At 37.5% G+C, this 24338-nt stretch overlaps 1 protein-coding gene across 4 annotated transcripts; it reads right to left on the reverse strand.

The window, feature by feature from the left end:
* Positions 1-1386: 1386 nt before the first annotated feature.
* Positions 1387-24338, reverse strand: LOC306882452 (reticulon-1-A-like). 4 transcript variants are annotated; one of them, XM_079437069.1, is made up of 9 exons: positions 23849-24338; positions 17814-18596; positions 16007-16903; positions 4262-4469; positions 4033-4171; positions 3491-3560; positions 2975-3021; positions 2353-2411; positions 1387-2255 (listed from the first exon to the last, which is right to left on the reverse strand). In XM_079437069.1, the coding sequence occupies exons 1-9, from the start codon at positions 24036-24038 to the stop codon at positions 2216-2218; spliced, it is 2433 nt and encodes an 810-aa protein (XP_079293195.1). In that variant the 5' UTR covers positions 24039-24338; the 3' UTR covers positions 1387-2215. The 4 variants fall into 4 exon arrangements, with proteins under 4 accessions (XP_079293195.1, XP_079293194.1, XP_079293196.1 ...); XM_079437068.1 differs by having other exon boundaries at positions 15995-16903; XM_079437070.1 differs by lacking the exons at positions 16007-16903; positions 17814-18596; positions 23849-24338 and adding an exon at positions 11647-11952.

Here is a 24338-nt window from a genome sequence, read left to right on the forward strand (position 1 = left end):
CGTCTTACCTGGGCTGTGGAGAAAAAGAACTGGACTGTTGCTCAGTGGTTCAAAGCCCTCTTTTCAGATGAAAGTAAATTTTGTATTTCATTTGGAAATCAAGGTCCCAGAGTCTGGAGGAAGAGTGGAGAGGGCCGAGAGGCACAGAATCCATGTTGCTTGAAGTCCAGTGTGAAGTTTCCACAGTCAGTGATGATTTGGGCTGCCATGTCATCTGCTGGTGTTGGTCCACTGTGTTTTCTGAAGTCCACAGTCAACGCAGCCGTCTACCAGGAAATTTTAGACCACGTCATGCTTCCTTCTGCTGACAAGCTTTATGGAGATGCTGATTTAATTTTCCAGCAGGACTTGGCACCTGCCCACACTGCCAAAGGTACCAAAAGCTGGTTCAATGACTATGGTGTTACTGTGCTTGATTGGCCAGCAAACTCACCTGACCTGAACCCCATTGAGAAGCTATGGGGTATTGTCAAGAGGAAGATGAGAGACACCAGACCCAACAATGCAGATGACCTGAAGGCCGCTATCAAAGCAACCTGGGCTTCCATTACACCTCAGCATTGCCTCCATGCCACGCCGCATTGATGCAGTAATTCATGCAAAAGGAGGCCCAACCAGTATTGAATGCATAGAAATGAACATACTTTTCAGAAGCCTGATATTTCTGTTTAAAATATCCTTTTTTTTTATTGATCTTATGTAATAATCAAATTGTCTGAGACACTGAATTTTGGGTTTTCATTATCTGAAAGCCATAATCATCAAAATTTCAAGAAATAAAGGCTTGAAATATTTCACTCTGTGTAATGAATGCTCTTTGTGATTATTGGATGCGAGGCGTGCTACAAATGTTTGGTGTTGAGAAAAAGTACCGATACCGATTGTTGGCCGATACATCGGTGCATCTCTAATATTGATCATATATATGAAGATGGGAAAGGAAACATTTGGTATTAAAAACAAATGATACAAGGTTCTTGCCCTCAAAAACCGCTAGATGGAGCCCTACTCAAGATATGTTTTGATATTTACCTTGACAACTGTCTTAAAGGCATTCAGGCTGCAATATGCTTAAAAACAATGCAGTGTGTACATATCAACGGTTAAAATATGAGACCGTTAAAATGTCTTCTGTGCACACTCTAACACCTTTGTTTTTTCCAAATATCAGGATGAACTGGAATGGGGCAAAGAGAACTGCATTCAGATCAAACTTATCAGAGAGGTAAATACAGTGTGCGCACATACAAAACATGCTAATTTTATACAAAATCAACAATAATAAAAACAATATTATAAAAACAATAAATAGAACCAAGTCTAACTCTGTCCCATAACGACCTTCTCTTAGTTCATTTTGCTATGAATGACAAAACGCAAACCCTCCTACATTAAGGAACATTTATTTTTCCCATTCGTTAATTAAATACAGAGTGCAAATAGTTAAAGACTTTTAAAATAACCGAACACTGAACATCGTACAAAGTTGGACCGAGTTTAGTACAGCTGGAGCTCTGCAGTCTGACAATCAGGTGCCCTAGAGAAGGACCACAAAGCTTGTCTTTAAACACCTACACGTATCCCTACAGTTCTGCAAAAATTACAGTTACACATTTAGTAGTAACATCTTCAAATTATCATTGTGCTTGAATACACAGAAAAGAACTAAAAAAATCCACAATTCAACTTGACATTAATAAGTATGTCTGTACACAGAGCCACTCAACCAGTGACGGTGAATTGAAGCGATTAATTGACATGGCAGCAGGAGATTATATGACAGGCATGATTTTCATTTTCGTGTCACATTTTATAGCAGGAAATATGCACTGCAAAATAAAGCAAAGAGAGGAAGAGCACTGCAGAGATAGCAAATATTTACTCAAGACTGGACTTCATGCACTTAAATCAGAAGCAATGGAAGAGAGAAGCACTGTGTGTGTCCCTCTGGTATATCTATAGCTCTACAATCGCCCACAAGGTGTCACTTATGTGTTAGTTACTTATGCAGGGCTTCACCTGTGACTTGCAACAGGGTGTGGGGGTTTATTGGTGCCATTAACTAATGTGATCTTTTTTTTTTGTTGTTGATGCTTTTTTTTTTTTTTTTTTTCTTTGAGGTGACATTGGCCTCCTGTGTAGTTGGGGTCCTTCAGTGCTGGCAAAGTTGTAGATTTTACTGGCTATAGTGTTTACTTGTACAGAAGCGAAGAGTTTATTCCTTCTTTTTGGCCCCAGGAACCTTTTCTCTAATCCTAAAAAGCAAACAGAAAATTAGGCAGGTTAATTATATGTATATTTAAAAATTATTATAATTTTTTTAAAGAATTTTAATATTTATACAGAACTCACTTTCCCATAATCGAGTTAACCTGGGTGCGCACCAGTCCTAAGTACTGATCAATCTGTGTCTGAAAGGGAGAAAAAGAGTGTGAGGATTAACCATACACAATATGGATGTCAAAAGAATCAATACTAAAACAAAAACAATTATACCAAAATAAGTTTCTGCCATGGGGTAGAATAAAGAAAGAATTACAAGATATTAACTCAGAATTCTGAGAAAAGCTCAAAATTCTGAGTTTCTATTTCACAATTCTATTTTTCTCACAATTCTAAATTGTGAGAATTTTTTTATTTTTTTTAAACGAAATTCATTTTTAAATGAATTATGGAAACAAGCTTCCATAATTCATTATTCTCTCTCTTTTTTTTTTTTACTAACTGTACTTGAATATTTTATGGGATTGTATACTTAATTCTGAATTATAGGACTAACTTCATTAATTAAAGTTTAATTTATTGTAGCTTTTTTTAAAATTAAGTTGCATGTTTAATAGCATATTATCACTCAGAATTGATATCGAGTATTATGAAATTTCACTGGTATAGGAATCAATATCCTAAGTTCTGATATTGTGGCAAAACATGGACCCTAAAAAAAGATAGTTGAGAGGGATTGGGAAAACATTACCTGGTACTTCTCGTAAACCAGTGGCACGGTAAACATGGAAACCACAGCTAAAGAGAGAAAGACCAAGGAGAGATACAGTCAGGACAACTGAGCTGCGCTCCCAGAATGCTGTGTAATGTCACTTGATTACAGTTGTTTGAAGTTATAACACCCTGACCTACAGCTGTGTGTGTGTGAGACATGGAATTTTGAGTATGTACTTAAGATTTGGATAGCAGACACAGCACAATAAAAACTGTTGAACATTTCTTAGAAAATCATTGCTGATTCTTAATTAAATGATATAGGAGAAAGGTTATCAACTTTTTCATTTAAAATTCCAAGCAGCTGACTCCACCCACTGGTTTAAAGCAGGAAAAATGTGTACCGTGTATACTAACTAATAATATTTCCCAATATTACTGTTTTTTCTGTATATTTGATCAAATAAATGCGGCCTTGGAAAGCCTAAGCGACTTTTTTATAAAACATTTTAAAATCTTTTGGATGGTAGTGTGTGTTTGGCTGTTTTCTTACCCAGAATAAACAGGGTCAGGCCATTAAACAGAGCTCCAACATAGGTCAACAACCACATCAACACTGCAAACTAAACACATATATATAATGTCAGCTTATCTTTTAAAGTAGCACTCAGTAACTCTTCCCACTGTCTAACAAAATTAACAGCACTTACATATGTTTAAAATGATGTAAACCTATATGTACATGAGATGAAGACTGCAGTCATATTACTGGCCTAAAACTGCCGTTTTATTCTACATTGGGTGGGCGCCACTCATGGTTTAAAATCACATGAGCCGAATGCAAAATTGTCCACTTTTGGTTCCAAAATATGCCTGCAAATAGTTATTTCCTGTAACTGAAATCTTTTGTGTAATACACCATGCCAATAGGTTTCAAGACCACTGTTCCAACGAGTGAAACAAAATTAGTGAGTGCACCTTTTATACTAAAGCTTATCACGAGTTTGGCTTTCACATTGAAACTGCAATAGTATCACAGAAAATAAGGGAAAGAAATATTCAGGAATGTAAATTTATAAGCTAGCATATTTTTACCTTTATGGAATCGACCAAATCCTGAACCAGGAACAGCCTGCGAAGCTCCTTCATGGTGGAGTTGATGTACAGCTGAGTCTTATCCACATACTTACTGATCTGATCTGCAGACAGAGCGATCTCCACCTCCAGATAGGCCCTGAAAAGAGAGAAGCCGCGAGAGTGAATGAACAGATTCATTGCTCAATACTTACAGAGGATAAAGACACAAACTGAGTGTTGGACTAACTTGAAGGGGTGGCCCTCGTCGGTTTTTTGCACTGCCTGCAGGACTGATTTGTAGACTCGGAAACAGATGGTGGCGGAGAGGACAGCCAGAGCGAGATAGGCTATGACACTCACAACGCTGAACTGGGTTAAAGAGAACAGCAGCAGCAACACGCTGCCGAACACCAGTCCGGACTGCTTAACATCCCGCCAATGTAACAGATCTACCACTGAAGAGGGGGAGAAAAACAAGTAGAAGTGTGATCAAAACAAGAACCATGTCAGTTCTTATGTACATTTGTGTACAAATTTTACAGTGAGAAATTACAGCATGAACCTGATTGGTCAGCATCATATCTGCACAATCACAGGGTGCAAGATTCTCTTCACTTGTTCTGTTTTAGTTCAGTAATTCTGCTCTGTAAAACATTTACGTAGCCATCACAAATTAGAAGCTGTATAGTATTTGTGTTACACTTATGTACTAGGCAGCATTGGCCATTTACTCATCACTACTAAAAGAAGGTCTCATCCCCTATATGTTTACATGAAATATGATATTCCTGAAGAATCAACCTTTATTTCTATAGCACTTTATATAATATAGATTGTGCCAAAGTGGCTTCAAAGAGATAACAAGCAATTACGAAAACTAAAGGAGATTTAGATTCTGTAGTAAAGCAGCTCTCAAAGACAACAGTGTCATTGTTTAGCTTAAGTTAGTTCAGGGAAGTTGATTTTTAATGAATATTTTACTTTCTTTTATGTAAAGCACTTTGAATTACCACTGTGTATGAAATGTGCTATATAAATAAACTTGCCTTGCCTAATTCAGTTCAAGTTTTTGCAGGCAGTGTGGTCATATAGGTAAATTACTTAAAAGTTAAAGTAATGTCTCAAGCCAGAAGGAGACAGTGGAACCCTATCAGAAATTTCAATTAGTTTTACTCATTTTAATAATTGTGACTTTTACAGGTCTGGAAATCAATTTTAAAATTCTCTTTTGAAGTTTTTTCTTGACTGTATTCATCATGCATTTTCCATGAAGAGAAAATGTGTAACCTTGAGGCTATCAGTTCACACCTGTCTACCTCTCACAGCACCTGTTGTCAACTTATCTATCCCTAACCATCTGTGTGCACAGTATACTGGGTTAATTATTGCTGTTGGGTAAGACGGTACAAATAGTCGTGTTATCAGAAGTGCTGTAATATAATGACCACACACAAAGTGAGCTATGAGCCTTCACCATACTTAAACTTTTAGAAATATAGCAGTAGAATGGAAAGGTGCATGAGGGTTAAAACTTTCATATTACAGGTTTGGTTTTGGCAAGTGCTAAAATAATAAAAGACAAAGCCTTGTCAATGGTGAAATTATCGTCACTCTACATAGAGGAGATACATTTATTTCTACAGCGTCACTATAGACGTGTACCATCTTAAGTTACAGTGGTAATCCCCCTTGGCGCAACCTAATGTTAAGTGTCTTGCTCAAGGGTCACCCCTTGCAGGGTTCAAAGCGTTTGGTTACTGGCCCCAACATGCATCTCACAATCATTTAGATACAAAACTGTACAACTACCATTCAAACCTACAAATTAGTCCCACTGTTTTCAAGGAGCAAGTCATTTACCAAGTACTGAGAGCATGCAGTATATGCATTAAACAAATTAATACCAATCACACTCAATGAACAAAATTAATTTTCAAAACACAATGCTCTGTTCTGCTCTAACAGCTAATCCTTCCACAGAAACTCAAAACCTTCTGGAGCTTGTATTTGCTATTGATGTGAATCTGACTGATGATGAAGAAATAGCATCTTGTACTACTTATCTGACATGCTGCTCTCCATATAATACTTAGCTGGCAAATATCAATGCGGTAATCGTTACAGTCCCGGATGCTGATTGGTCAATAGAGTTCTAGCCACGCTTAGGTACACATAAACTACTGTTCAAATGTTTTGGATCTGTAAGAATTTTTAAGGTTTTTAAAAAAGCCTCTTAACTCATCAAAGCTGCATTTATTTGATCAAAAACAAAGTAAAAATACCTTCTTTTTTTTTATGGATTTCCAAAACGTAACTTATTCCTGAGATGGCAAAGCTGAATTTTCAGCAGCCATAACTTCAATATTCAGTGTCACATGAGCCTTCAGAAATCATTCTAATATGTTGATTCACTGCTTTGCTGCTCAAGCAGCATTATTATCAATGTTTAAAGAAGTTACTGTTTTATATGTTTTGTGGAAACCGTGACTTTTTTTTTTTTTTTTTTTTCAGAATTCTTTGATGAATAGCAAGTTTTAAACAGAAAACTTTTGTAACATTGTTTTTTATTGCCACTTTTGATCAATTGAATGCATCTTGCTAATTAAAACGACCCATTTCTTAAATCTTACTGACCCCAAACGTTTGAACAGTAGTGTATATAGTAACAGCTATGACCCATCTGTTTGGTCAGCGTTGACTCAATTATTTTTTGACCTATCCATTTGGTCACCCAAAGAGAATTTCTTTGCATTCTTGTAAGCAAGTTCTTTCTAATTATTATGATACTTCACAACCAAGCAAGTGTGTGAGATGGTGGACAGGTTTCAAGCACTGTAAACTAGCCTAGGTTTTTCTTCTCTAACTGCTGGAGGAAAACACATTCCACCTTCATCCATCACCTTTCCAGCCAAATATCACATAGACAACACAAGTAGAACTTGTTGCCATGAGAATCAGCAGATTGAGATCTCTGAATCATCTCTTCAGTCTCTGCGGCAAGCGAGAGCTCCCTGTAACTTCTGTATGTTTTCATTTTTAGCACCTGTATTTTTACACCTTTTGCTGCTGCTTCAGAAGAAACCATTACACACTCACGGAAGCTGGTCTGTCACACTCTAGCGTGTGCATGACATCTGTAGTCTCCTGTGTGATTCTCCCATCAGTCCCGCCGGGCTAAATTTAGCCTGGCAGAGCTCAGAGGAGGGCAGAAATATCAGCCATTTTTATCTCAAGATTTTTGAGTCCATTTGACTGATCGTTGAACACAACACAATTCTTAATTAATTCTGATGGTTTCTAATCAATAATAATGTAAAACAAAAAATACAAAAAACATAACTATTAAACTATAACCTTTGATGATGATACTTGCCTGCTGTGACAAATCTTTCAGTTAACTGACTCTCTAAATAGAATAAGACTAAAAATAGCAACGTTTTTTTCCTATCACACACCTTTAAGTGTTTACTTAACTAAAGCAGACTGATTTATAACGTGGGCTCTAAAATCACATATGGACACTAAAGCGCCACTAAATTCCCTTCCATCCATCAAAACCAGTGACATCCGTAATTAATTCCATCACTATAAACAATAGTCTCAGAGATCCCTGATTTTTATTCTAAAACGCCAAAGCTAGCAGAAGATAGAGAGAGAGAGCTACTGACCTGAAGCACCCATGACTGCAGACAGCAAGAAAAAGAGAGGGAGACAGTGAGTGGGAACGCACACAAAAGGAGAGAGAGAAAGGCAGAGAATTAGAGGGAAGGGGACCAGCTTATACTACCATTGGCTAATAATGGACACACACACACACACACACACATTCATACAGCATACAGGGTGACAAATAGCCCAGACTGAAGCACAAACACAGTCAAAAAAAATCACAATTATGTGTGACCCTTTCGCAGAACCTAATTAATCCACCTTGTTTCATACGTCCTATGAGGCAAATGTGTGTGAGAAGAGAAAGAAAGGGGGCACCAGCGGTTGCTATAGATACAGTGTTCCAGTTTCCTTTACACACATTGCTTAGGGGGCCAGCTTAAAATAAGAAGGCGGTGGGGGGTAATTGTGTGCGTGTGTGCTGGTGTTTAAATGTCGGAGTGTAATTATAGCATCAGAGATGCACATCCAGCTTGACAACCAGGCTAACATTATATCCAACCATTTACTTCCTGAATGAAAGGTCATTGCCACGGGCAAAGGCTTATATGAAGTATGTTGAATTCTGGAAGTAAAAATCACATTAATTTTTTTCCATAGGGGTTTTGATTTTTAAGGATAACTTATAAAGCTTAAAAAAACAGACCTACTGTGTGTATGAGAATGCAGTAATCAATGGCATATGCCACTAGATTGCATTATTTCAACTTTTATTTAAATAATTGTGTTCAACAGCACAAATCCTGGTGAAAAACTACATTACCCATGGTTCTGCAAAAAAAACGGCATCAACTCAGAAAATCAAAACAAGCTGCAAAACTTAAAGCACTGTAAATTATCTAGCTATTCTCACTACTTAAATTTTTATTTTTATTTTAGTGACATACTGCCAAGTATGGTGACCCATACTCGTAATTCGTGCTCTGCATTTAACCCATCTAACGTGCACACACACAGCAGTGAACACACACACACCGTGAACACACACCCGGAGCAGTGGGCAGCCATTTATGCTGCGGCGCCCGGGGAGCAGTTGGGGGTTCGGTGCCTTGCTCAAGGGCACTTCAGTCGTGGTATTGAGGGTGGAGAGAGCGCTGGACATTCACTCCCCCCACCTACACCGAGACTCGGACTCGTAATCCAAAGGTTGCGGGTTCGACAAGGGTGATATTTTGGATCTGGGCCCCTACGCTCTCAAACTACTTAAATGTGTATGCATCGTTTGCAACAGTTGTAAAATATGTTGTTTCTATATACGCAATCGACATCTTTAAATCAATATTTCTCCATATTTTGTGTTCACATTCACAATTTGTATTTCTTTTAATCATATTTGCAATGCTCCATAGGATTGTAGTTCATTTTCTCATTAAAGTTAAGTACACAGTCTTGTACCTTTGTCTTTGTATATTAAAATAGTTTTTTCCTTCAAATCAAATTTTGTAATATTGTGATTCACCTTGTAGCTGTTTGGTTTGATTTATGGCTTATAACTTTTAAGCAAAGACTTTTTTAAAATCCCTAAGGAAAAATTAATGGGAACCAAGGCAGCTGAAAAAGTTTGGGACTGAAAGCCTGAATGTTCAATCAAAATGGTTGAATAACGTAATATACTGTTGTAATGCATCATAAAAAGATTGTCTTAATCAGCTAGCAAAATGCTAAGCTAGTACACGAAGCTATGAAATGCATCCTAGACTAGAAAGGGACTTCTGACCTTCACAATGCCCAAGCATGGTGAGTTACTGCACTTACTGTCTGTCTTTGTTTACCTTGCCACCACAATTAAAAATGAAAATGAAATTTCATCACTTTTATGACTTAATTTATTCTGCAAAACACAAAATAAGATATTTTGAAGTTTGCTGGAAACCAACATTTTGGTTAACATGGACTTCCACAGTATTGACAAAAAAATATCTTATTTTGTGCTCCAAAGTAAGAATGTCATGCAGGTTTATACTATACAACACAAGGGTGAGTAAATGATGTCAGAATTTTCTGTTTTTGGTTGAATCTCTTTAAAACAAGTTAACAGTGCCTTAGTCTTCCCTGAATCAACACGAATGCTGTTTTTGTCACATTTTGTGCCAGTTTAAGTTTTAATTAGGGTTGGTAGTAGCTTATTGGTTAATGATCTGGGCTGCTGACACAAAAATCGCAAAAATAGGTGACCCAGGCGCCAGAGTTACTGCGATCACAATCCTTGCACTTATACATTGTGCTCATAATCAAGACCCCATACAACACACACAAGCCTGGAAATTCAGAGCTAAACAGGAAATGGAATCCAGCCCCACCAAACAATACAAATTTAATTGAAATCTGGAGGGAATATATGTTCCAAATGTTTCACTGATTGGTTATGCATAACGGAAGGGGTGTGTCAAGCTGATTTGAGGCAGAAAAACAGAGATGTTAAGAGATATTAATAAACCCAAAATAACTAAACTCTGATACTGTACCATTGAATTGAAAATACACATTTCCATTCAAAAGTCTACTAAACTAAACTCCAGTATCCCAGATCTTGCATATTTCAGGTAAATCTACCACTTCATATTTTATTTTTATTTATAGCAATTATTTTATTTACTTACTTAATTTCCTAATAATGTATGTAGATGAGTTCAAATAAAACACCATCTTCATGCCTGTGAGTGGTTTAAAAATACAGGACTGAATGTTTTAATTATGTGTTGCTTTATGCATGTCTCTGTGTGTATGAGAATGCAGTAAGATGGGTCTACTCTAGACCCTAGAGAGTATGTTATGAATCATCAAAAAAAACAAGTAATTATTTCACAGTGATGTCATACGAGAATGCAGGGAAAATGTGATGCCATACAAATAGCATAAATATAGATACAAACTGAGTAGAGTAACAATGTTTGTGTTTGTATGTTTGTATGTATAACAATGTATGTCTGTGCTGTTAAATGTTAATTGTTAGAATTTCTAAATTGTTTAAACAATGCTAGGAATGAATTCAAGATATATCCACTATGCATTAGTTTAAAAGGCCCTACACATATCTAGGCACCAGAATATAATAGAAATCCGTATGTGGACTCCTTTTTCACACTCCTTTTTTTACATACAACCCATATGACCCAGCGGTTGGGTTACTGCCCAGAAGGCTGGGTTAACCATTTAACCCAACTGTTAGTTGAAAACAACCCAGTCGCTGGGTTGTATATTTAACCCAGCATTTTTTAGAGTGCACTTATATGCCAAAACAACCACACAGAATACTCAAGCAACGTCCTAGAAACCATTAAGAACACCTTATACAGAGAACATCGCCAGGCCAATTATAATGTGAATTTTGCATCTAGTTACAGCCAGTAGTTTCAGCAAACACAACCATACACAAATACTGTAGCTTTACAAACACAGACTGCCAACACTCACACAATGCAGTCCCCATAAATGGAGTGCATGCACTCCCTCCCAACACCATTTATCTAGGTGGACATTTAAAATGTGCCTGTCAATGTACTGTTTGTTTTTCTTTTAAAAATATCCTAGCTCACAATTTCTTAGTCTTGCATGCCCTCCCTCTTTCGTTCTCCAGGTATCATGGATGCCTGTTGAAGAGAATGATGTAATCAGGATGGGTGTGACCTGGTTGCTATAGCGACAGCCTCATCCAGCGCTGCTGTAACCGCGAATGAAGATAAAAAAACAGCCTGAACTCTGTTCCGTGGCAAACGAAGCCTAATCTAACGACACAGCGGGGTTACCATATCAGCATAACTATGAAGCAGGCAGATCACCAGCCATCCCTCATCCCAAAACAGATGCCTCTACCCTCTTCCCTTTGTCCCACCGGCGCAGAGGCTTCATGTAAAACGCAAAACCTAATACATGCTCAAATATACAGCAGCATAAAACACACAAGGCGTTGTAAAATTAATACCATAAAACAAGGATGTATACAGACAAACACGAAATCTGTACCCTGCCCTCTCCAGCTGCTCCAGGTGCACTCTTTCTTCCCTTTATCCATGTCTGTCGTTTCTCTCGCAGCTGTCGTCTTTCTCTTTTTCCTTTCGCAGATATTAAATCTTCCCGAGACCCACTATCTCACGCGTCCGAACGGCATGAATGGCCAGAAAGGAGAGAAGAGAGCAGAGGAGAGACAAGCTACTGCTATTTAGAGAGGAAACGGACAGAGAGTAGGAGAGGGAGAGGCGCTGCTCTGCTGGATGAAACCGTAAACACTGCAGCCTCCACCGTATGCAACGCCCGGGGCGTGATGGGGGGAGGGGGGATACAGATCAAAGAGGCCCCACCCTAACAAACCTAATACATAAACATTAGCGAGGTCACGTGGGGTTTTTTTTTTTATTGCTTTTTGTATTTTATTGCATTCAGGCTTTAAAAGAATAGAAGGCTAACATTTGTGAAAGCAAATATCTTAACAAACTGAGTAACAAATATTAATTCAAAATTATAGTCAAATATTATTAATATTCGCATTGCAGAGAAACAAAGACTAAACAAACAGAGAAACATAGAAACAAAAAGCAAAACAAAGCAAAATAAAAAAATAAAAATCTTTTATTTTTAATGGAATTGTTTTTCTTTTTTGCCTTTTGTTTCTGTTGTAATTAGTATTAAATTAATAATATACTCATGCATATATATATATATATATATATATATATATACACACACACACACATACATGAGTGTTATTAGTAATTAATATTATTTTAATAATTAGTATATATATATATATAATATTAAGTTAATTATATTATATATGGGATAAATAGGGATAGCTCAATTTAAACATTTCATAGTTTTTGGAAAGTTCACAGTTTTGTGTAAATTAATGAATTAATGTAGATTTTTTTTATGTTGTTAAGTAATAATAATGGTGATGATGATGAATTTGCACAATAATATTTCTGAATCAATAAACACACTGCTCTAAGATATTTCAACAGCAAGAACCGACACAAACTTGTGCATGCGTTCATGCGTCGGTACGTGTGAGTAGGTCTGGTATTCGATGATTTCAGTCTTGGCTTATTAATTTTCATCATCTTCTGTCTCCCTCTGCATCTTCTCTCCTCTCTAAAGGCTCTCCACGCGCCCTCGCTCTCGTGTTACTATGGCAACAGGCTGATCTGTGCTGATCCAGATTGTCTCAGAATTGCAGGGTAATGTAGAGCGTTGTTGTTTTAATGTTTTAATATCACCACATTAAAAACACTAACCTGTTCACACGAAGACATACTTTAGCACTACTGTGATCTGTTGGTAATGTTCTTACGAAGTTTTTCAATATAAAAACCCAAAGCTGTGTTACATAAACCGGCGGTCTCTCTCGCCCTCTGCAGGTGATTTACGGCAGCGCTGCCGTAAAGGCGTTGACCTCTTTTCTAACATTCCAGAACCTTCAGTTTCAATCACCAGACAATGAATGGAACACGTGTTAAAATGCAATTCACAACATTAGAGTTACATATTGCCTATCTATTATAAAACATCTTTGTCAGTTTATCTGTAGCTGCCTGCAATTTTGTAATATAAGAAATGAATGAATGTTTACAACAAGAGAGTCTGCTTCTCTAGAACGAACCACTTGATCCAAAACAGTTCATAATATGTTCTAATGTTCATTCCTCCCACTGTTGTCACGAATTCATGTCAGTCAGGTTCACGTAAACACTGAGAGACAGATTAACTCCTGAGATGAGCATGTCAAGAGCTGTGTTCTGGTTCTGGAGTTTCATCAATACAACAGAATATCTTCTCACTCCTGCTATGAATGTGCAAATCAAGAATTACAGCTTTATTTATGGACCTACAGAAGATTTACGAGCAACAGCAGTGTTTCGATTTAAATGTTGTTTATATGTGCAACCTTAAAGGGTTTTTAAAAAAATGCCCTGCACAGTTCAGATCTGCGATATCTTTTGGGTCACCATTGCTTGAGCTTTTTTGCTTTTTCTTTGTTATTTTGAAGTTATGTAAATAAACCACAGAGCAGTTGTTTAAACCTACCACTAGAGGGATATTATTCCCTTAATTCAGCCTCAGTCGACCCCAGAACAAGAGTGGATTTGAATGTGGCTTCACAAGCAGCATGTTTGTATGAAGGTACTTCACAATGAAACTGATTTCAAACCAGCTTTCAAGGGATCATGATGCACTTTCAGAAAAAAAAGATCCAAAAGATGTCACTGGGACAGTACCCTTTCAAAAGGTACAACAATGCACCGTTTAAGTACTTATATGTACACTTTAGAAACAAATATGTACCTTTAAAGGTCTAAAATGCAACTTTTTGGGGCAAATAAGATACAAAGGTGTACCTTTTGAAAGGGTACTATTCCAAGTGACAGATTTTGTGCTTTTTTTTTTGAAGAGTGTGTAATGATACTTAATGATCTCAAATAAATTATTGTGAGCTTTTGTGATAAAAAAGCATTTAATGACTAAATGGTGAATGTATTGCCAGAAATTTTAACATTTATGAATTCATTTACTCCATCGAATCATAAACCTATGCTGCTTTCAAAATAATAACAAATGAAGGCATTTTAGGATGTTACACAAATACTGGATATTCCTTAATGCCTTCCATAAAGGCTGTTGTTTGTGCTTTTGAACATAGTCATTGTCTCTCAGACTCTCACCATTAAATCAAATAAGTCCTTGCAACATAAGCAGGCTTTTCTAATTAAACTTATATGGAAAACACCAGCTGTGACAATAATCTGCTCAGCACTGCTTCCTCTGAGCATTGTAGAATTACGAATAGGCATGACTACGCATTCAAAGAGCAGATGATAAAGAATGAGATCAGTGAGCTGAGTTACAAAGCAAATCCAGGGAACTTGTGATTTAAAGGAATATTTTGGATTCAATACAATACAAATGAAGGTTTGTTTTGATTATATATTATAGAAACGGTCTCTTGTAAATCATACCATGTTTCTGAAATGTTTTGATATATAAGTCATACTGTATGTGTTTAATTCACTATAAAAAAACGACTCATAAGTGTGAATCTGAACTAGTATAAAACCCAACAGAAATACATTTCTTGCCATTATTTTGTGGTTCATGTTTTTTATTGCATCACATTCAAAACATTCAACACTCAAGTGAAATATGACTTTTTCCTTTTGACTTTTGCAAAAGGAAAAAGATTATGCTAATTAAATTGGACAATTAATACATATATTCTGAATGATCTACATAAGTAAACTACTGATTAAGTCAGCTTGAGTTGCTTTAAAGCTGCTATGATCATAACATCTATTTAAAATTGTTTTTGTTTTGAATGTGTTTTGAGATGCCATTTGGTGATAAACAGGAGATGAGCTGGTACTCCCACATCATCACATCATCACTTCATGACACTCACCACCTCTCATCACAGCTGTCAGGCAGTGGATGTTCTCAGCATCACAGTGCTAATGTTAGCTTGCTTCCAAACCTGCAATCTAGAAAAGTGGTTCTCAAGCATTTTGACTTCAAGGCCCCCACTAAAAGAAATATGATGTCAGTTTGCATCTGGATTTTTTTGTGTTTTCAGCATTTTCATTAAGTTAAATTGGACGTTTGCTGAGCCTTGGTTGAGAACCACTGTCCTGAACTCTCTGGCTGTTAGTCTAAAAGCAGCCTTAGGATCTAAAATTAATTTTGTGTACTGACTAATTGAAAAAAGTTACTGTCCGTAAATATTTCTTAAAAACAGTATTATGCATTATTTTCATTTTAAAATGGCTTATTTAAAAAAAATAATTCTATGATAGTAAACTTAGCTAATCACTAAAAGTATACCCATAGTGATTTTTCACTTGAATTTTCATTTTGATGTCTTAATATGAGAAAACTCTAATAAATGATGCCAAAAAACAAAACAAAAAAAACCTTAGGCATCCTGGATAAATTTCAAAGGGTAAATATTTTTTTACAATTTGATCTAAACCATTATGTTATAGTAAATATATTTAATTTACTCTCCACAGGCAATTTTGACTCACATTAATGAGTGAGTTTCTCTTAGAAAAACTGTTATTGTAGTAGTATTTACAATTATATTACTTATTAATTTTTAATTATCTTTTATTTTAATCTTTTCATTTTTCATATTAAGTTTCAGTCATTTTAATATGCTTTTGTCATTTTTATTTTTTCGTTTTTGTTCTAATTAGCTAAAGTTATTTTTTTCATCTAATGTTTTATATTTTCTTTCTGTTATTTCAGCATTATTTCAATTGACAAATGTTTTTTAATTAGTTATAGTCATCAATAACAGTGCTACTTGTAGGAAGAATAACACAATGCCTCTTACCTTTCTGTCTGTTGATGCTTTGGAGGAGCGGGGACAGATCAGCCTCTTTCTCTGTGGTGGAACTCACAATACTGCTTTTGCTTTTATTTTCCTTCTCCTGACTGGAATGCTGCTCTGGAGTCGCTGTAGACGTTCCCATTACTGCAGGCCTGGGTTTGGTGGACCAGCTGTCCTCTGGTTGCGGCTTGGGCTTCTCAACAGGTACGACTTTCTCTTTTTCCTTCTCTTTTTCTTTCTCTGTTTCTCTCAAGGTGCTAGCTGGGGGGTCGGTGAAGGGAGAGGCTCTAGCGCAGGAAGTCGTAATGGGCTTAGAGGACGTGATGTCTGTGGTCAGGGGAGAAGATATTTCTGGAGGTTTTGGGGCAGAATATTCCTGCTCCCTTTTGGGACTTTCCTCAGAAGCTGATTCGATTAGAAGGTCGCTGTCGAGCTCCGCCTCCCTTTCCTCTCTTAACAGACTGTAGAGTGGTGGGTTGCTGGATTGACCAAAGCCCCCCTTGGAACCCCCAGAGAGATCAAATGGGTTACTAGTACTGACCTTGTTGGTTTGTGGTTTGTCAAATTGGTTACTAGCTTTATCAGTAGCAGATGTGTAGCTGGTCTGCTCAAATGGGTTGCTTGCTTGACTGAATCCGCCTTTTGCGGGCGGGGTCTTAGATGTAAGGTCATATATTGGAGAATCAGGTTCTTCAGCCACTTGCTCAATTTCTGAATCTCCAGACTCATCTCCACTGCCTTGAAGGTCTTGAGCCCATGGGGACGAGGGTTTGGCTGAGCTCTTGATGTCCTGGGCTTCAGGAAGTTTGGGATGCGAGCTGATGCTGCTGGAATCTTGGGTGGAGCTCACAGACCTCATTCCTGCAGGCTGGAACAGCACATCAGATGGAGACTCTCGACCTGGAAAAGAGAAAAGTGACAGAAATGTCAGAATTCAAGAACTAAAATATGAGAGAAAGATTATAATACATACGTATTTATTATATACTGAAATAAATGGCAAAATTTGAAATGATTAGGTGGTATTAGAGGCAACATAATATCACGACTATAGATCAGTATTTATTCTGCCTGCAATAATCAGTTTACTTAACTAAACAAATAAAATAAAAATATTGATATAAAAATGTTGATTAGTTGATATTAGAGTATTAGATCTATCTGTCTGTCTGTCTGTTAGATGTTAGAGGCAAGACAATAACCCTACAGATCAGTGTCTTTTCTATCTATCTATCTGTCTGTCTGTCTGTTAGAAGTTATTAGAGACAAGGAAATAACAATACAGATCAGTGTTATTCTGCTTCTAAAACTCAGATTACTTAATTAAATAAATAAATCTAAATAAATAAATATCTATATGAATAAATATCTGAAATATAAAATTCAGAATTGAAGAAACATTTCCTTTGTTACTCATGACTGTGCATTTAAAGATTAAATCTATCTATCTGTCTGTCTATTTATCTATCTATCTATCTATCTATCTATCTATCTATCTATCTATCTATCTATCTATCTATCTATCTATCTATCTATCTATCTATCTGTCTGTCTATCTGTCTATCTGTCTGATGATATTAGAGGCAAGACATCTATCAATTCATCTATCTTTAACTACCATTACATTTTGACACTTTTTAAGCTTTTTTTAACTTTCAAACTAGGCTTGACAACTTTGCTTTTCTAATTAGAAAATAGTTACATTCATTTCAATTAAATTCAAATACAAAAATGTATTTGGAAAATAAAAGGCGTTCTCAATTCAATTTTGAATGGTGCAGCCAGTGTATCACAAGGGGGAGGGATCTACCTGTAGGGGAGTGGTTAGGGGAGTGATTAGCTGAGGAGGCTGCACTGTCATCCTCTGGTTCTGACAGCGTTACTGTGGGAAGACCCTGTTGACCGAAACTGAGCACGCTCTCTCTCTCAGACATGCCCCCTTGTGGAGACACTCTCACCGGCTGGGACTCTGTCGTAACCGTGATCTTTACAGGACTGGCACTCTGTGGCGTTTCCATCCTATGGTAAGATCGGTAATCTGCAACCTCTTCATCCGAAGGATCCTCCACGTACGGGAATGAGTGCTGCCCACCGGCCGACCCCTGACTCTTCACCTCTGTATCCTCAGATCCAAGGGGGCTCTTCTCCAAATAGCGACCCAGATCAAAGGGGTCATGGCTGGATTCTTTATTTTCCTTTTCATGAATCTTAGGTTTGAAATCCTGAATGTCATCTTCGTCTTCTTCATCATCATCTTCGTCATCTCCATAGCCAGACATGAGAGGCTGCTGCTTGTTCTTGGCATTGCCCACACTACCAAAATCACAGAGGTCATCCCCCATGTCCATGTAGCTGTAATGGTCAGTCTTGTGTGAGCCCTGCAGGGTCTTCTGATGGTCTGAGGGGTCACCTGGCGTCATGCCGATGCCGGAGTCGGTCCCGGTGGGAGCAGGTGGAGAACGGTTGCCCTCAGTGGAGAAGAGAGAGGCACCATCATTAAAAGGATTAGAGGAGGACTTTGAGGAAAGGAGAAAGGTGTAAAGATCACCCTCTCCTGATGATGACTTCATAAACATGTCAGACAGAGAGTCACCTAGAGAGAAAGAGAAAGAGAGAGAGACACTGTTTATTTAAGTTTATATTGCTATAATGTTTTTATTCTATATTTTCATATATTGTTATTATATTTCTATATATATATATTTCAAGCTTTGGCAATATTGCATTTTTTACAGTCATGCCAATAAAGCAATATTGAATTGAAATTGAGAGAGAACATAATTTTTTTTTATTAGTAATGGAAATCAATGATGGGGGGAAAAAAATTAAAAACTGTTTTTTATTGAATTATTTATTTTTGTTTTTAGTAAAAAAAAGATTGGATGTAAAAATTATTTGCATGGTGTTTGTTTCCATTATTGGCTCTTGAATGTGTGTATTTTTGTGCTGATGCACATACAACAACATAATAAAATAATAATGTTTATTCATATGATAATATGCATTCAAAGATTAAAAAAAATTGTTTTGTCAAAAATCAAAAATGCATGGTATGGTACTCATGGATTGATTTTTAATCTAGTAATCTCTTGTGATATTTGGTTGGGTGTGGGGTATGAATGCAGGGTCTGAGTCTGAATGGGTTAATCATAATTTAATATATTTGTTTAGTTTAAAGTTTATCTGCATAGAATTCACTAATGGCAATAATATATAAAACATGTTAGAAGAGCTCTTCATATAACACTTTAAAGCACATAGATGCGTAAAGCCTCTCAATTTTGCCTATACAGGCAGTCGACTCCCTGCTGAGCCCTGTGCCGGAACCAGAAGTCAGATTTACTACATTTAGATATGTAGATGCTCATGGACTTTTAGAGTAGATTTAGAGTATATTTGGGCATCTGCATATGAAGTGAAGAAAAGACAATAGACAAAGACATACACAGAGAAAAGACACAAAATAAAAGAGCTGAACAAGAATCTATGCAGAGAATCAACATGAAAGTCGATTGTTTTTTTACAGAAGTGATGTAAATCTGATTCCCACTGGACTAAGAGGAAAAGCAGATAGTAAGTTTGAACATGTGGTGATATTCAGATTGGTTGGATACTGTGAACACTACACAGCTCCCGAAGACAGCTGGAAACATCTGCCCTGTCTCTGTGAAATCAGTAGAGTCTTAAGAGGATTAATGAAAGTTGGACAACGAACCCTGTGACTGTTACATCTCCAATAACATGTGCACATCAGCCTGTGCTAAAATTATGGAAAGAACTAACACCATAATGGACCGATGGCCGACTGCAGTTTTGGGAAAGGAATGATGTGATTCCAAAATCTATCATGCCATCTTGCTGTCCGCAGCTTATACAGACAGCTGTCTTCTAAGGCAGCATAGCAGTGTTGTTATTGTTGACTAAAATAAAACTGAAAATATTACAAGTCATCTTCAGCAATTGAAATAAAGCTGAGATCAAATATAAATATCAGATAAAAAATTAAAAAAACTTAAATGAAAAATAATGCTGTAAATAATAAGATCATGATGACCCAGTACTAAAATATAAAATAACATCTCGCATACAGATATTGTGAAAAACAGTCACTTTTTAATCAGATCAAACTGTTTTCATAAATCCTTTTCCGTACCGAATTAAGTACGACTACATTTATTATTATCAATATATATCTCTCTTCCTCCACCAACTGAAAAGTGCATTATGGAATTGCCTTCTCAATTTTTGTTTGTGCACTAAATGTGGGAATATCAGACAAATGTGTATGTATCTGTATTCAGTGACAGCCTGTTTTTTCAGCAAACCTTGGTTCTGGTATTCTTCACATTCATTTCAACCATAGACATTTCAAAAATTCAGAATACAGAATTCTAAGCTACAGACCAAAACGGCCACAAAGTGAAAAAGTTATTTGACAAAGAAAATTTGTTTTATGGGTGTGGCTGAATTCGATATAGCATCCTAAATGTACCATTTTAGCCATATCTTTATATAGTTAGAGTAGTATGCTATTCTGAATTCAGCCAATGACTCGATCACGTCATTTGCAAAGCTTGCTGGGAGTAGGCGGACACTGCTGAGCTCTTTTGGCAAGACTCACATTTCCATGGTAACAGTGACATCTCTAATTGTTGGAGGATTATGGGTAGTGTAGTTCTTTGCCAGAAATTAAGGGGACAGGAGGCTCAAAAATATAAATTTTGTGCAGACGATTATACCATTCCAAACCTGCATGACTTCCATTCTTCTGTGGAATGGAAAACATTGTGAAAAATTACTGTTTTGTGGTCCATACAATGAAAGTAATTGGGGACCAATGTTGTTTGGACTTCTTTTGTGTTCTGTAGAATAAATAAAGTCATACAGGTTTAGAATGACACGAAGTTGAGTAAATTATAGAGTATTGATAGAAAAAACATTATTTTACAATTAAGCTGAAAGCTGACTTGTCTGCCACCATTTTACAGCCTCAAAATTCTAGGTAGGTCTGTCTTGAAAGGTTTATACAATCAATTTCTCTACAGTGTTGCACTCTATTCGAGTTGTCCTTGTATGCTGACTGCCTTTGGCTGAAAGTGACAGAAGGAATGGTCTTTTCACAATCACCCCGAACTGTTTGTTGATCTCGATCGGCCTCTCTCTCTCATGCCCGAGTGACTTTGTGAATGCAGACAGACAGTACACACCAGCATTCCTCCTCGTCTAGGCCTTTCCCCTCAGCGTATTAGACAGCCAGACAGAGAGAGAGACAACTAGGGAGAGACAGACAGTCAGAAGTGGATTATGGTGGACATATTGACATGCATGAGCGATGTTACTGATGGTACGATCAAAGTTACGGGATTTCTGTAGTGTTGAGCTGCTCACCACGTGGACAGATCTTTTTCCAGCCCGTCTTTTTTTGAGCTCACTGGCTTGGCTACTGTAAAAAGACTGTGCGATGTCTCACTCAGCCTATAAATAGACCTCCTTCTGTTTATTTAAAAAGGGAGAATGCTAAAGACGGAGCCAACTACAGCCCAAACAGACATTGTATGAAAGACAGGAAGAGAGAGACAGAGAGAGAGAGAGAGAGAGAGAGAGAGAGAGGGAGGGAGAGGAAGGGAAGAAACAAGAACCTTACCATAGCCAGAGTGTGAAAGAGAGAGAAAGAATCTTTGTGTGAGTGCATTTGAATGTGTTTAAGAAAATATGCGTATTTGGGCTTGTGTCCATGAGAGAAGGAATGACTTTGTGTGTGTTTTTGTGTATGTGCAAGAGTGTGTGTTAAAGATGTACGGGGGAGCTGAGGGATTTCAGGCCCTGGCTCATGAATATTTGAGCATGTGAGAGAAACTGTGCATGGGCGTATGTGTGCATGCAGTTTCCCCATTGCTAATAGCACTCTGAGCCATAATGGCGGTTCAATCACTCTTAATGGACCAAAGAGCACCTGCAGAAGCAGAAACTGACAATTAGCAATAGGAAAAAGCCATGAAAGCGAACTGCGATGGCTTTCCGTATGAAAGTTTGAAAGCATGCGTGTGTATTTCACCTTATGTATTTTACATGCTATATGTGTGATAGGCTGTAGTCACATGTATCCACTCTGAAAGGGTTTCTATAGATACATCGCTACTTTATCTGTCACATTGATTCATAGAAACACTAAAAGCACATTAAACACTGCAGCATGTGGTACAATTAAAGTAACACTATGAGTGCTTGGATGTCTATCTCTGAACCTCTGATCATGTACACTTCCTTTTTGATAAGGTTCTATGTTTTATAATTGTCCGGTATCAAATCCACATTATTGTCTGAGGTTTAGGAATCAGGCTTTAAGATGCCAGACCATCTCATCTAATAAACTCCATGTTATTTTTTGTTACGGTCAGTTAGGATTTAGCTTAGCAGCTTAGAAATACTCAGAAAGAAAAAGTTCAAAGAAAAAAAGAGAAAAAAAATACGGTTAAAGCAAAATCATTTATGCAATAACACAAACTTGACCCAACATGCTTCCATAAATATTGACATCCTGAACTAATATAAGTCTGGCTGGGATATACCCTTCTTCCACTCCTCTTTGTTTAATTAACCACGCCATACTCAAGAAAACTCTAATAAACTCTCTAATATCTATAATACTCCCTATACTCATCTCTAAAATAGTGGTACACTCAGTCATTTTTGTTTATGCAGTAGGACCAGCCAATATGGTGGTCATGTTTGAAATGTAAGCTTGCCTTGAAGAAATGTGAAGTTCACAGTCAGCCATAATTAATTTATTCAGTATGCAAATGTGTCCAATAACAGGGGTTTACCCAGACAAAATGAGCACTATTTGGCTGGTCATGTGATCTCAACATGGTGGCCCCCCTGAGATGGTGCTCCATGTAAAATAGATTAGGCTACTAATGTTACTGGGGTCGTCATTTCAGAGGATATCATTTTCAAGTACTAATCCTTTATTTCTTTGTGCACTTTTAAGGTCAGTGTCAACAAACCAGATGTAAATGACAACATTACAGTTTATATTGAAATACATTTAATTGAATGTGAATGTCTTTTTTTTAAGTTTATTGAAGTACAGAAGGTTGAATCAGCAGGGCTGACAACACACTCTTATTGCATTTTTTTAAATAGTTGTATGTTTTCATGATTTCTTATGATTTCATTCATATGTCTTCACACGATCTGCTTACACCTGCACTGACAGGTTAGGTTTGGGACCTTTCCTTACAAAACACATTGTACGGGTTCATACAAAACTGCCACCATGCATAGTTTACATTTTCTTATTAGACTGGGTTGGGAATTTGAAGGTTGTACTGCTGTTGTCAATACTGTCATATTGAGAAGTTTTAATAGTCTGGCTATGTGCTGCATGAAAAGGTTTATTAGAGGGGTGGACAATGCCCAATTATTGAGCCATACCCTGTGATTTAGAACAGTGAGACAGGCTGAGGAGAAAGAGGGCAGAGAGACAGACAGTGAGCACAAAGACAAAGAAATGATGATTACGTTATTGTGGCTTTATGAACACACATCATGATCCTAAGAGTTCAGTCATCATGATTGCTTACTTCCAAACGCATCAGAGAGCAACATAAGAATGTTTTGTTTGTTTGATCGTGTTATTTGAACTACCACAGTTGCCTGGAGCGCACTGTGCGTCTGTGTATGCAGAGACATCCAGGCGCTGTCACACCCATGGCCTGGCCTGTCTCTCTATTCATCTCCAATTCATCATCAGCAGCAGCTTTTGCTTCTGCTTTTCGTTAATCGCCGGCACGGGTGTCACCGCTAAAACACAATGCGTAATTATAAAAAGCCCAAATTTACCTGTAGATGCAGTTTCCATGGCAACGCCGCTTCCTTCAAAGGGATGGAATTGTTGCTTGGGCGCGTGCAGATCGTCCCGCATCTCGTCGAAACGGGGCCCTGCGCTCCCAAACATCCCGTTCTTCTCCTCCTCCTCCTCCTCGAACCATTTCGCATCCAAACCCGGCCCCTCGCTCGAATTGGCGGACATGCTTGCAGTAATCGCGCGCAGAGAGTTTGTTCAGAAGCGAGAACGATTGCGTGAGATCTCAGAAGAAACTGAAAGATGCGACGCTTAATATGGCCGATCCTGACCGATGCTTCCCGTCTCGCAGCAGCGGAGCCAGTGGCTTGATGTGTTTGGTTCAGTGTCTCGGAGCTGACGTCACTGTATCTGTGCTGCTCGCGGTTGTCACGGATTTAGGACGGAGAGCGATATTCCGGTTAGAGGACGGTCCGTGTGCCACGGGCGTGGTTCTAGCTACCTCACAGTTCACATAATACGCACGCT

Source organism: Barbus barbus, assembly GCF_936440315.1.
Source record: "Barbus barbus genome assembly, chromosome: 16".
In the NCBI taxonomy this organism is placed as follows: Eukaryota; Metazoa; Chordata; class Actinopteri; order Cypriniformes; family Cyprinidae; genus Barbus; species Barbus barbus.

Excerpts from the sequence above, each read along its gene's own strand:
- LOC306882452 (XM_079437068.1), bottom strand. The coding sequence starts at position 24,038 with ATGTCCGCCAATTCGAGCGAGGGGCCGGGTTTGGATGCGAAATGGTTC. Across the intron at positions 4,172-4,261 it reads GACGAGGGCCACCCCTTCAA|GGCCTATCTGGAGGTGGAGA; the intron begins GTTAGTCCAACA and ends CTCTCTTTTCAG. Across the intron at positions 2,256-2,352 it reads GTTAACTCGATTATGGGAAA|GATTAGAGAAAAGGTTCCTG; the intron begins GTGAGTTCTGTA and ends TTTGCTTTTTAG.